Consider the following 14,220-nt stretch of genomic DNA (forward strand, 5'->3'; position numbering starts at 1 on the left):
AGGACACCCGCAGTTAAGCTGCGGCTCAGCGTGTGCGCACTCGGAGTTGTCTTAACTCCAGTTTTGCTCCCAAACTGTGTATAAAAATGACCTTTCTTCACTTTTCCCACCCCAACAGACACAGTCAGAGCATTTCAGATGTGCACTGGAGATGCGCGCCACACATCCATGGAGGCATCTCTCCTTTCTCAGCTGCACTTACTAAGACAGATACGGGTGAAACCCAGGGTGTTGCGTCTACTGCTGTCTTTGAGGAAGGACTCCCGAGGTACAGGGACCTTCTTAAGAACAGTTTAATCCTCCATAGGCGCCTCTGCGGCTTGGGAGAGCCGCGCTAAGTGCAGGCAGGACTGTCCCGGCCCGGCTGCCACCTCCCCGCTGTCGCGTTCGTAACTCCCGCTCCGCAGACGGCTCCGGCAGTCTCCATACACCCCCTTCCACGCTCCGAACAAGAGGGGTGGGGGTGCTCGTAGCACTAAACCCGGACTCCACAGCAGCCGACACCCCTCCAACCCCCCTATCCCGTCCCATCCGCAGCGCGGAGCACGTGTACGCGGCCGCGCAACCTTACCTGCCGGCTGCCCGCCGCTCCTCTCCGCCGCCGCGCCGCTGCCCCGCCGCCCCGCCGGCATCCCGCCGACGGCCGCCGCCAGGCACAGGCACCAAACGGAGCCCCAGGCCGCCCGCATGCCTCCGGCCCGCCGCCGGGGCAGCGCGGCCGCACCGCCCGCCTCAGACATCCCCCGGCCGCATCCTGCCGGCGCTCACCGCTCCACTCCGCCGCCGCGCTGCCGGGAGAGGGAGAGAGGCGCTCAGGGCGAGAAGGAGACTCCCCGCCCCTGGTGCCGACACCGAGGACAAAAAGGGTAAGTAACAATAATAACAATAAAAAATAAAAATGATGGTAAAATGGGAGGCGGGAAGGGGTAGGGATAGGAAAAAAGCGCAAGAAGACGCGCGCAGCCCGGGCGCTAAGTAGCGGCGGGGCGCCTACCTGCGCAAGCCCCGCGGCCGGCCGCGCACCGCGCATGGAGGGAGGGAGGGAGCGAGCGTGCCCGCGGAACCTCCACCGCCGCCGCCCGCCCGCCGCCGCGGCGCTCCTGCGTCTGCTCTGCGCGAGGAGAGCGCGGAGCGGGGCGGCCGCGATGTCCCCGCCCGCCGGGCAGGGCCGCCCGCCCCGCCCCGTTCGGCTCCGCGCCGCCCCGCCCCGCCGCGGGGGGCCTCGCCCGCCGCCCGCCCCGCTCAGCTCTGCCCCGCTCCGCGCCCGGCCCCCGGGGTGCGCTGGGGGGAGGTCGGCGCCAGGGGGGGTAGGGGGCGGCCGGTGCCGCTGGGGGCAGGCGGTGGTTCCCGCCAAGTCCCTGGGGTGCAGCCGGACACTTTTCCCACATAGATGATACGAAAGTTGGCGCAGGGCTCTACGGCAGCGCTCCCGTCGTGGCACTGTGCGCCGTGAAACACCCTCGCGTGGTTCTTTCTTCTGGGCAGTAACAGAAGCGGTGGGAAGGGGCTGAAGGGGGAAACCGTGGGTCAGGGGCAGCCCAGAGAAAACGGGCAACGCACACGGGTACTCCCCCGGCAGGGCTGCTGTGCTGTACCCCGAGGCAAAGCCACCAGCCTGCTGCAAGATCCCCGACTACCCACTAGACACCCAGAATCACTTTTTTATTGGTGGAAGGAATCAGAAGCCTCCACAGGCTGTGTTTGCTGCCGCTAACTGGGCTGGCTACTTTAATAAAACCTGAACATACAACACATATATGATTATGGCGATCTAGTCACTATCAGAGTTGTGATTAGGGATATTGTGGTCATCTCAGAGACCCCCGACATGGGCAAATTTCCTCAGTGACGTGCAGCAGTTCTTGCTGACATGCGATCCGAGCTGCTCCGTGCAGAGAAGTCACAGCTCTACTTTAATCCCCTTTGACGTTGCAGCTCGTTCACCCAAAATAGACGCAAATATTATCAGAGCTGAAAAGGCTCCTCACGAGGGGCCCAAAAAAACCCAACGCGAGTCAAGCCGAAGGTGTTTGGGTCAGCGAAAAAGCTGGGGCAGTGCGGAGGTTCGGCTTTCAGCGAGGGTGTAGGGTGCGGATCGCCCGTGGCCACTGTGGAGGGCTCAGAGTTTGTCCTGCTGTCGCTGTAACCGGGATCTGTCTTGACACCTTTATCAGGCACAGAGGCTCTGACATCTCAATACTGTCGTATTGTGTGGGGAGGCATTGAGACAGGGCTGCAGCGAGGAAATCCTACATGTCAGCAGAGACCCTCGCCAGTGACACCACTGGTTTAAATGAAAACAATAAGGGGGGGGGGGGAAGCAGAAGTATAAATAAAACGTGGTTATTTCACCGTCACAGAGATGGCTTGGCAGCGTGTCAAACTGCACGATGTTTGCTTTCACAACTGCTGTGCTGGAGGTGCCAGAAAAAACGATAAACATAAAACCAACAGCAGCATAACTGTAATACTGCATGGGGAGTTGCTGCCATTGTCATTTTGTAGATGACTTTTTTGCAAAAGCAGAGCCTAACTCTCATCTTGTGCAAAGTCAGTGGGTTCACAGTAACTCCTGTTATCATTGCTATTATGATCCCCATTTTCCAAGTGGAGAGCAGCAAAGGAGGATCCTAACCCCAAAGCTAAAATAGAAACATAGTGGGGGGTTTCTCACACTGTGACAGTATTTCTGAAGTGCCCCAGTGACTGTCCCTCCATGTCAGGTGAAGGCAAATGCTCCCGGAGTAGGCTAATAGGATGGCAACAGCTGATCCAAACCTTGGGAATTTTAAGGTTGTTGGAAGGTGTATAGGTCTGCATCTCAGATCAAGTCAGTTCACCCTTTTCATGGTTTTGAACTGGTTTTCATTTGGAGAAAAACTAAAAGCTTATAACATTTGGAAGCCCTTTACCACAGGAAATCAAAGAGGTATTGAGATAGTCCTGTATGAAGGACTTCAAGGTTTGCAGTTTTCCCTAGAGTGAGATATTTTTAGCTTTCCCATTTATTAACCTCTGGTGCAGCATGCTCACGTTGGGCTGGGGAGCACAGACCCGATTAAGCAAAGATTTTCTGATGCTGCTTTATCACTGCAGTGGCCACTGTAACAGGGGCTGAGATGTAGTGGTGTGCAGCAAAAACTAGGGCTCTGGACAGTGTCTCAGCCACTTTCTTACCATAAAAAAAATCCATGTATTTAGACTAGTAAAACCTATAGAACACAATTGCATTTATTTTAGGACTGTTATGCTGTAAGACACATATTAGTCCCAAAGTTTTCCTTCCCCCTCAGGCTACGAGCATGCACCCCCCTTCACGCAGGGATACTCTTGCTGCCAATGTGTTTGTTCTCCTTTTACCATTTATAAACATCCCCTTCCCAGAATTTTGTATTTGTTTATCCCCTTAATATCCTGAGCTGTCAGTGATGAAAATCAAACCCCTCTTGGCAGGTCAGGGATGGGGAAAGTCTGCCTTTTCCCAAGTGAGCAGCTGAAGTACAAGGTGGTCAGCAGTGCTCTCAAGTGTCCAAGCCTGTCACTCTCATGCTCCCCACAACACCTCCATCTGCCTGGACCCCCACTGGGGCCTTGGCCTGGATAGGGATTTTGGGGGTTCTTGCAGACCCTGGGGGTTGGCATGGCTAAAATCTATCTCTCTCTTCACACCTCTCCAAAGCCCTGCCTGGGAGGGAGGCTGCTTATCTCTCTGCAAATGCAACCTGTTAATAGTCTCAAAATAATCTGACTGCAGGCTGCTATCAGCAAAATCAGCTCCAGGCATGAATGCTTTGAGCAGATCCTTCTGCCTCTCCATCCAGGAGATGGGGAGAGGATGAGCTGTAAGATGCCTGTCCAAAAGCTCATGGAGCTGAGGCTCTTTGTGAGTTACCTTTGGGGGCAGAGGATCCTGTAAGTCACTTTTGGTGACATTGCTGGAGAAGAACATGGGATGAGATGGGATTTGGTGGCACGAGCCACTTCCCCCTGCAATCTCTCCGTGCACTCTTGCAAGCCACTTGCCTGCACGTCGGAGCTGTCGTGTGTAGCAAAACAGACAGAAGGGCACAGGGGCCTCTCTGAGCTGAAGCGGTGCTGGGTTCAATGAGGATCTTGAAAAAAACATACTGGAGACTGGTATCCTCAGATATCTCCATCTGTGGATCCTCACAGAACTTGCTACAGAAGCACTCATGGGCAGAAAGCAATTTGTCAGTCAGTGCAGAGTTGGAGCAGAGCAATACAGTAGGAGAAACTTCACTGCAAGTTTTAATAGGCTGGGCAAGTTTGATCAGAGACAGTCATACACATCTCTGAATTGTATCAGGTTAAGTACACAGAATAAATATCACCAAATATTTCTTACCCAAACCAGGACTTGCTAGCTGACTTGGAGCCAGAGTGAGTGAGTGAGTGTTGCAGCCCTTCAGTGCTGAAGCAAGCTGTTCCTTCAGCCCGACCAGTTACATGTTCACACATGGCTGAATTGAAATTCTGGTTTAGAGATCAGGATCTGTGTGTATGTGTAAATGCCCAAACTGCCCACCCCATTGCATCCCAGAATTAATTAGCATCAGTGGATGCTGACTCCAGGGTACACTTTCCAGAGCTGATGTCATTATTTGTTTATATCAATAGGATGCATTGGAATGGCTAAACCATTTTTTATTAGCTAGCCAGACCAAAGGACTGTGATTCCAGGCAGGTTTATTGAATTTCAACTCAAAAGTCTTAGCTGTTGCTAAGATTAAGGGTCCAAATCATTGTCAGGGTAAACACTGTAAGAGGTTAAGCCACCCTGTGAAGGCTCTCTCTGTGCAAGCTGCTTCCAACACAACCTTATCCTGTGGGGTTTATTTCCCACCGAAGGACAGCTGAGGGACAAAGTGATGTAAAAGGGGTGAGTTGTTTGATTTGAAGTGAAATATGAAGGACTGAGTGAGCTGGTGAGACACAGCAAGTTCTTCAGTGAGAGCTGCATACAGAGAGGTGCTGGCAGAGGTAAAATAATTTGGTGGCCTGGAGAGTGAAGCAGGCAATTAAAAAACAAAACAAAACAAAACAAAAACTTGAGAGGGCCTGTGGAGGGTGTGAGAAGCAAAGACTTAAAATCAGGCTTTGGAATAATGCTGACTCAGCACAGCTGCTGTGTGCACAGCTGGGGGATGATGCCGGGGTCAGGAGCAGCTTTCAGAGGTACTGTTGCCTGCCAGCACAATCTGAGTGTTCCCCATCCTTGGAGTAACCCAAGACAATACTCTGGAACCTGGAAAGGAGATGACAGAGATCACTTCTGCCTGCCAGACCTGTTTCTACCATCACATCAAGCATTTCCACAAATGCTTGGTCTGGAACACTACATTTGTGGATGTATCAGGACACCTTGCTTTGGGGGGTGTTGGAAATAAACCACAACCTGTTGAATGCCCAGGTGGCCTGCAGACTGGTGCCTATGATGAGAAACATTACTGACAAGAAGAGCCTCTTGGAAACTCCACGGCTGTACTTGAAGTCATCCCTCCTGAATGGGACAGGAGATGACCAAAGGGCACAAGCTGCCTGGTGGTGCCTGTCCACCCTGGCTCCTCACCCATGGCATGGCCATATAGAAACATCTCCAGCCTTCCAAAGATCTCACACATCAGGCTCCTTCCCAAGTCCTTGCTCTGCTATATGGCCTGAGGGACACATACATCCCTACCATCCTTTCTCCAGGGGCTTTTCCCCTGTTCTGCCCCACTCTGAGGCAGAGAAGGGGATGAGTTGTCAGCAGCAATTTTAGACAGTATTACTACAGCATTATCACTAAGCCTTTCAGAAAAGCCTTTTCTCAGTGGCACGTTGTCTTACTTCAGGGGAAGGCCCAAATATGGGGACAAATCAGCCATTCTTATTTCTACTTTAATACAGCCTATATGCTGCTGCAAGCCTGTGTGCTGCCTCTGACTCCAGCCCAGCCACATCTAGGGCCTGATTTGTATGGCTACCTCCTTGGAATTCCTGTGGCAGTTTTATTTTTCCAAAGAGTATGATGCAAACCCTGCTGCAGAGGTAGACGGGTGGACCAGCCATGGATTGGTGTGTTAAATATGTAGGATGTGTGTCTGTAGCTTCCACTGGCCTTTCAAATAAGAAGCAAGATGCATATGTATTCCTGACCTGATGTGCACATCTAGCAGCTTTGCATCAGAAAAGTGATTGAAGGCTTCAGGATACCTTATAAACAGAGATAACTCTATGGGAGACAGATAAGTGTTATTGTCCCCGTGGTACACATGGTCACTCCAAAGCCCAGGAAGGTGAACTGCCTTCCCAAATACCTACTCCCACAGCTTGGCTTGTGGGATCACATCCAGCTCTGTCATAATAAAGTGATAACTACCTCAGGGATCTTGTGCTTTTACAGAAATGTGATTCCCCTCATGCAGCGTGCTGGATGTCCAGATCAAACATCATGAAGAATGCAACCTGTGGTGAGGGAGGTTTGGCCTCTGCCAGCCCTGAAAGGCCTCTGCATAGTAATTGTGGTACAAATCTTTTCATTCATCATGAAGAGAAAAACATTTGTGGTGTGCAAAGCAGCAGTAACGTAAGAAACTGGATAGGAGGCAGGTAGGTATTGACTTTGAGACATTGCATGGAGCCAGTGCCTTTAATCAACAAGGGAAATGTTTGAATGTTAATCGAACTAACAGTGAAACCCGAGTCTTGTTTTGACAAGTATTTCCAAACATTCCAGGAACACTGTGATGCTCTAGCAGCCTCTTTCTGAGGGAAGAAATTGATTGCTCAGTTATAGAGCAGTTTGCAATGCACAAACAGCTTTGCCAGCACCCACAGAGCTGGGATGCTGCAGTGGGCAGGGGTGGGTGGGGGATCCTGGTGGCACCAGGCGGGGTGGGCACATGGATATTTTGTATAAATGAGAGCACTTTCTGACTAACCTGGACAAAAATCCTGAGGGCTCCTTAGAAGAGAAGTGAACTCAATGCTGGGAGCTCTTCTCTGGGTAGAAATTATCTTCTTCATTGCTCCATTATCTGAAGAAATTGGTCATCATGCATTTTTTTTTTGGCACTCGCTGACAGTCCCCTTCCTCTGGTGCATTTTGCCCCAGGTTTTTTTGCATTCACTTTTAACACAGGTCAGCACTATCTGTTCTGAAAGGAAACCCTGAGTCATTTAAAATGCAACCAGAAAAGTGCTGGAGGACAGATGTATTGTTGAAAATCAGCCCTGTGAGGCCTGCATGGCTTTGCCATGCTTTTCACAGCTTATTTTGCTTTAGGTCAATGGATCAGATGAATCATTAATAAGCATTTGGAAACGCTGGATGCCAGGTGCTGCTGATCTTGAGCACCTTGTAAAAGATTCACTGATGGGTCAAAGGTTTTTATTTATGGAGAAGATCCAAGGTTTACCCCCAGATTTGCCATTAACTCTGTGACTCTGGAAGCTCCCCACCTCAGAGCATCTCCTGTCTCTGCAACACTTTGTCACCAATGTCTACTTAGGCTAAAAAACCTAAAAAACTTTAGTGAAGTTAGCAAAGCACCTGAGTTAGGAACTTGATTATCTGCTGTGGTCAGTGGAAAGAGCAAGATGCCTCTAAAATATTATTTTTAAAATTTAAGCTGCTTCTGGTAGTGCCTGCTTCTCTATGCTGGTTATGGAGAAATCCTTGATGAAGGGGGGGGAAAATTTTGATACCATTTTAGCAAATTGTGGTGTTGCTCTCTCTGAGTGGTGAGGGCATTCAAATGATCTCTCAGGGTCTGTAAAGAGAAGCAGGATCCCCCTGAGCCCATGGGCACTGCATGGAAATGTTCAATGTGATCCAAGGTGGGAGACCCATTGTTGCTAAAAGCTTCATTTCTCCAAGCCACCACCTTACCTGAGGTCTGGATCTGCACCCACTGCTTCACATACACCAGTATTTCACATTAGTGCATCACCTTTGAATCAAAAAGCTCACAATTTCTTTGCAAATCACACTCCAATGTCTCTGCAGTACTACTGAGAGATAAACAGGTATTTCTGAAGGCATTTTTACAGCATAACTCCAGTCTCCCTTAAAAAAAAATGCAGCCAGACTAGCCAGTGGTTTTCAGTGAATGGTTTTCAATCATTTTCATTTGCAGACATCTACATTTTTTCCAGCAGAGCTTCAGCCCCTTATAGAGTTAAATTGAAGCCTACTGACAATAGGGTTATTTTTCTTGTTAAGTTTTGTAGACCATTCAGAAGTCAGTGCACCCTGGGGACCCACAGACTACAGTGGAACCGATTGAAAACTACTATGTTTTTATTCTTTGGTGACTAAATATGATATTTTTTTCTATATATTTATACAGGCTGTCTACTTCAGTCTCTAAAGTGTCTGGAATCTGTGGACCAGCTAGTTAGTGGGGACAGAGCTTTGCTCTGAGCTGAATCTAAATCTTATTTAGGTATTTTGAATTATTTAGTGCTATCCCTGTGTGGAGGTTAACTACAGCAGTAACTGGGAACTAACATTAATGGACAAAATCAAGTTAGTGCTCTTAACCAGGAGTTTCTGAATTTGATGCAATGAGAAGAGAGTGTAAATGAATCAGAAAAATAGCAGTAATTGTTAAAAGGCCAAATGTAGTTTACCCAGAAGTTGCTTTTTATTTGCTTCTTAATTGTTGATGGTGGGCTCATGGGAGCCAACATGCAAATAGTGCAGCTCTTAGGAATCTCTCTAGTCTGGAGCTGGAGAGCAAACATCATTTTCTGGGAGGAAAAGTGTACAAAATTTGGTGCTTTGGAAGCAATAACAATCAGATGGCTGCAGTACCCACTCTGGTTCATACAAGTCATTCAAGTGTGACAGCAAATCTGGGTCCTTCTCCAAAATTCAGGCGTAGTATTGGTTGTACACCACAGTAAGACAAAAGGTTTGTGCATTGCCAGGATTATATTAGGTCCTCTCTCAATTGAGAACACAAGTAGGAACTTGGTTAAAAAAGGCATATTTTCTCTGTGGCTGTTGATGTCTCAAGCCATAGAAATATGAAAATATTTGTAATAGTTTGTATCTTACTACACAGAGGAAGGGGGGTGATTTGCTGTCAGGCTGATATTTCTGCAGGCAGCTGTGCACCTAGGCAGCAAGGAATATCTGTGCAAAAAGTACACCAAAATCAGTGATCTGAACTCTGAAAATATATTTCTTTCTGCAGGTGACAGTGTCAAAGTTAACCTGGGAGCCAGACAGCACTCTGTCTACAACCCAACACAAAATTAAATCAGCTATTTATTTCCAACCAGCTGACTGGTTCATAGGGTAATAAGAAAGACAGGGATGCTACACAAAAGTTATTTTTTCTTGAAGGCTGGGTGACAAATTTCCAGTTGTTTCTTTGCCAAAATAGTTTCATAAATGCTGGAGACACTTGTTTTTATCCACACTGAATTCATTGAAATGTTCAAGCATGTTCTCACAGGTAGCCACAGTTAATCTGTGTAATCTTGAAATGGGTTCCAGCTTTTAGAAGTTTACATTAAGTAAAGATTATCCAATTATAGTTTTCTCCAAAGATAAGAAAGATAAGGTTGATGGAGAGACATGTTAAATGACTCAAGTATGCTACTTAGATTTCATACATTTTTTTCAACGTACACTGTGAGACAATTCTAAAATTAAAACACTGCTTTTGACTGCAGAGAACTGTAAGACATAACACAGTAATTGAGGCATAAACACCACAGATTTTGACAATCATTGGTCATAAATATTACTGCTATCTAAAGCACATTGTGGCACTATGGTTTTAATACAGAGTTATACATGAGGCATTTCAAAATGCCTCACTTTGTATTTTGAATTCAGCCACTAAATTACCTTTAACTTGACTCAGCCACCTGCAGATAAATGTTCACTTCTCAGGAAATTGTCATCTGGAAGGTCTGAAGTTTGACAAACAGCTGGTTAGGGATCATTTTGCAGGAGGAATATTGTGTTCAGAGAAATGAGAAGAGAATCTGTGAGTTTGGTGTAGGGAAATGGACTCGTGCTGACTTTAAACTTGAGTTCTCTTAGTCTGTTACAATGTGTGAAATATATTATACTTGCTTGTACCTCACTGCAGCTTTGCAAAATAGGTTTTCCTTTTGCAAACAGGCTTGGATGTACTTAAGAAACCTGAGGCATATTGGTCCTGATAAGGCCAAACATTAAGTTAATATCCATTTCAATTGTATCAGTAAAGTGTTTCATGGAATGATTAGAAAAATCAGTATTAGTCAAATTGGTACTAAGCAATTTAAAATAAGATATTGTGGCTTATGAGGATGAACTACCCAGCTGAAAGCAAAAGAAAACACATGATATACCTAAAAGAAATGGCGTTTCACCCAGGGATGCCTAAACACTGGAGCATCATTTCCAGCCATGGAGGTTGTCTCTGCAGCTGGCTGTACCTGCTCTGCCGTGTCCAGGAGGAAAACTGCTTGGATGCTGCCCTGAACCCAACCTGCTCTGGGAACCTGTGTATGTAAATGCTATAAATACATGGATTACACTAAGCAAACAGCATGGCCACACCACTACTGACTCATCTAGTTGGAAATGGCAGCTTAGGGCCATGATTTCATCCCAACATTTATCTAAGGCAACAAATAGTAATTTGCTATCTAGATTCCTTGCTCATGCCCCTCCTTTTCTTCTAGTTTTCTGGCTTTCCTTTCTGATCAACATTGAGCTGAGGAGGCTGTTTCATTTAGTGGTTTCATGATGTAGTCATGCTCTGTGTTTTGTAGGGGGTTGAAGAGTTTTTGTCTTCTTTGAGGATCAGCTGCCTTGGTCACATCCAGGGCCCCTCAGCCGTGGCCAGGACCCATTAATCAGAGCAGCATCAGGTGCCCTTTGCCCACAGGTCTCCCTCATGAAGTGAAGAGAAAGGTTCAGACATTGTCAGTCTTTGCCTCCCTGCTGTGGCTTCCTGGGGATGTTAGGAGCTTTCCAAGAGAGGAGAAAGTTTGGTCTTGTTTGCTTGCAATTATTTTTTTCTCTCACAGCCCTTCCTCAGGATTTTGTTAGCATTGCAAATTCCCATTTCACAATCAGCATTCTTCCAGAAAGACGGACAAAGGCATTCAAAACTAGCTGCATGTTTGTCACTAATGCTGGAGCTGGATGAAAGACAGGGCTGGATCCTCCATGGGGGGGGGGGGGGGGGTGGGGTGTGTTACACCATAACTTGATCAGCCCGGGGAGGAACCATGCTAATTTACCACCCTTCAGAATCCCCCTGGTGGAATTTCTTCTGGCTTTGGTGATTCTCTGCTCAAAGGCAAATTCAAAAGGCTGAAGGAGGGAAGCACCAGGTTCCTGGGCCAAGCTCTGCTCAGGAGATGGCCAGGGAGCCCCTGCTCAGCCTGTTGCACAGCAATGCTGTTGCAGATAACAACCATCTGCATACTTGGCAATCTCTCTCCAGTTGCATGTCTACCCCTGAGGCAATTGCTGTCCCTTGGATGGCCTGTTCGACCAGGTTTAGGCAGTGCTGATAAGATTAAAGAGGTGAAAGAAAAAGATAGGGGCTTTTGCCCTTGAAAGCACATTTGCTCAAGGGCCGTCACACAGAGCAGTGCTGGGGAAGCCATTTGCTCCCTGGCCACCTTTACATGTAGGGACCAGGCAGGTTGCTGGAGCAGCTGGGAATGTGGCTACATCCATGCAGACATGTCCTTGGGGGTTTCAGACCCTCCCAGCATGATGCTAGTGGCAAGGGAGCAGCTAGTGGTCATCTCTGCAAAAAGCAGGATGGTTTGGGTTGACTTTGTGTTTACCCAGATGAGCATAAGTCACTTTGTTTTAGTCAGTAGTGAAAAATGATGAAAATGATGAAAAATGAATTATTTCCTTTTGTCTTCAGCGCTTCTGCTTACCCACTTACAAGACGCTGAAGAATCTGAATTTGGATGCTTCCCTCACCATCAGGTGCTTAAGGCAACTTCTTGGTCATCCCTGTCTAGCTTGAGCTGCTCTTTTCATGTCCCTTGGGTTGCCTAAACCCCATAAATATGCCCTCCCAGCTTTCTTTGATGAGTGGCTTATAGCCATCCCCTTCTGTGTTTTCTTCCAATTGTCTGGTGGCAGATGCTCTGCTTTCATCCTTAGCACGTATCTGCTGAGTGTCTCTCCCTTACTGGGTGATGCTGGAGACTGATCAGATGAACTCTTGAGAGTTCACTCTGCCATCACTGCTGTGGCTGTAACACAGAGGAAATCGACCCAAATAATCTGTTTTTAACAACAGGTTTAAAAGAGTGCCAAAACCCACCCAAAGAACAGGGTAAGTACCTGGGTATTCAATGGTGCTGCTGGGTTCAGCTGCTGTCACTGCAATGGTTAAAGCTGCCTGAAGGTCTATCTGGAGTTTATCTTCATGTAGAGGGGCCTTTGGTCAAGTTCTGCACTATCTGCAATAAATTCACTTAATCAGATACATCATTATTCCCAGGGGCTTTGCATCCAAAGTAATTTGGCTGGCTTTCTGGACCTTCAGAAGGGTTTTTCTTGCTTTCTACTCATTTGTTAACATGAGAATAATGTATGAACTGAAGCCTGAGTGATGGGCCTTTAAGCTGTAGATTTTTGAGGCTCAAATCTTTGTTAACACCGCTGTGCTGACTGCAGATGTGATTTCCTTCCAGACATTCCTACCGAGCTGCACATTTCTGCCAAGATATGTAAATTGCCTCACTTAGATTCCTTTGCTTTCTAATATCACATTGAGTTAGGCATTACCCGGCTTCTCGTTAGGTTTGCTTTTTTAGAGCTAATTATTTAACCTTTTTTTGCTGACCTGGACAACATTTTGAGCTCTGCTTATGTGTCAGTATGTGTCAGTACAGCTTTCATGTAAAAACCTGCACTGCTAGTAAAATCTAAGTGATGTAGGGTACTGCTGGTGAGGCCTGTGTTGTATCTCTGTATGCTTTTGTCTCCTGTTGAAATCCTGGGCATTGATGAGGAGAAGAAGTGAAGGAAAACCTCTGACATGAGTGCCTATGAGAAGGTATTTAACTGCACACTCTGGACCTTGACATAAAACACAAATGATGCACATTTGTTTCACTGATAGAATCATAGAATCATAGAATTGGCTGGGTTGGAAGGAACCTCAGAGATCATCAAGTCCAACCCTTGATCCACTACCGCTGCAGTTACCAGCCCATGGCACTGAGTGCCACATCCAGTCTCTTTTTAAATATCTCCAGGGATGGAGAATCCACTACTTCCCTGGGCAGCTCATTCCAATGCCTGATCACACTCTCCATAAAGAAATTCTTTCTAATCTCCATCTTAAACCTCCCCTGGCACAACTTGAGACCCTGCCCTCTTGTCTTGCTGATAGTTGCCTGGGAAAAGAGACCAACTCCCCCCTGGCTCCAGCCTCCTCTCAGGGAGTTGTAGGGAGTGATGAGGTCTCCTCTGAGCCTCCTTTTCTCCAGGCTGAACAGCCCCAGCTCCCTCAGCCTCTCCTCATAGGATCTGTGCTGGAGTCCCTTCACCAGCCCAGTTGCCCTCCTTTGGACCCGCTCCAGGACCTCAATCTCCTTCCTGAGCTGAGGAGCCCAGAACTGGACACAGGACTCAAGCTGTGGCCTCACCAGTGCTGAGTACAGGGGAAGAATTTTTTTTTTTTTTTACATGAGTGCCTATGTGAAGGTATTTAACTGCACACTCTGGACCTTGACATAAAACACAACTGATGCACATTTGTTTCAGTGATGTGAATCACCACAAGGACATTAGTCGAGACAAATAAAAAGTGTTTAACAAGGCCTTCAAAGCCAATGACCTCTGTAGATATGCCACAGCCAGTACTGCTGGTCGTATTTTACTATCGTCATCCATACAAAGAAGCATCCCTTTCTTTAAATAGACTGGCTGACTTGAGGGAAAGAAGCTGGAGGAGGTAATGGTTTGAAGGTGAATCTCTCTCCCATGGAGACAATTGAGTTAAACACCTGAAAGCCTCAAACAGGACTCAGTTCAAGCAATCTAAATCTGACCTTCAGAGATCCTTCTTCTCCAAACCCTGTGTTGCAAATGTGTATCGTATCCCCCCCTTCGTGCAACGTATCCCCCCCCTTCACAAAAGGAAGGGGGATATTTGATGACAAAGCTTTTTCTCAGTTGTTTAATTAAGGTAATTCATGATTAATTTAATCAGCAGTTTCTGT

General features: G+C 47.3%; 1 protein-coding gene and 1 long non-coding RNA gene across 2 annotated transcripts in view; one reads left to right on the forward strand and one right to left on the reverse strand.

Annotated features, from left to right (window-relative positions):
- Positions 1-704, reverse strand: part of FGFR3 (fibroblast growth factor receptor 3) — a 56,139-nt gene extending 55,435 nt beyond the window's left edge. Inside the window, 1 exon segment of the mRNA XM_030450673.1 lies at positions 572-704. Within this exon segment, the coding sequence (XP_030306533.1) occupies positions 572-689 (118 nt within the window). The 5' untranslated portion in view covers positions 690-704.
- Positions 677-14,220, forward strand: part of LOC115598324 — a 50,345-nt gene continuing 36,801 nt past the window's right edge. Inside the window, exon 1 of the long non-coding RNA XR_003987571.1 lies at positions 677-866. This is a non-coding gene — a long non-coding RNA (uncharacterized LOC115598324). The remainder of the gene's footprint in view (positions 867-14,220) is intronic.

Source organism: Calypte anna, chromosome 4B, assembly GCF_003957555.1.
Source record: "Calypte anna isolate BGI_N300 chromosome 4B, bCalAnn1_v1.p, whole genome shotgun sequence".
Taxonomy (NCBI): Eukaryota; Metazoa; Chordata; class Aves; order Apodiformes; family Trochilidae; genus Calypte; species Calypte anna.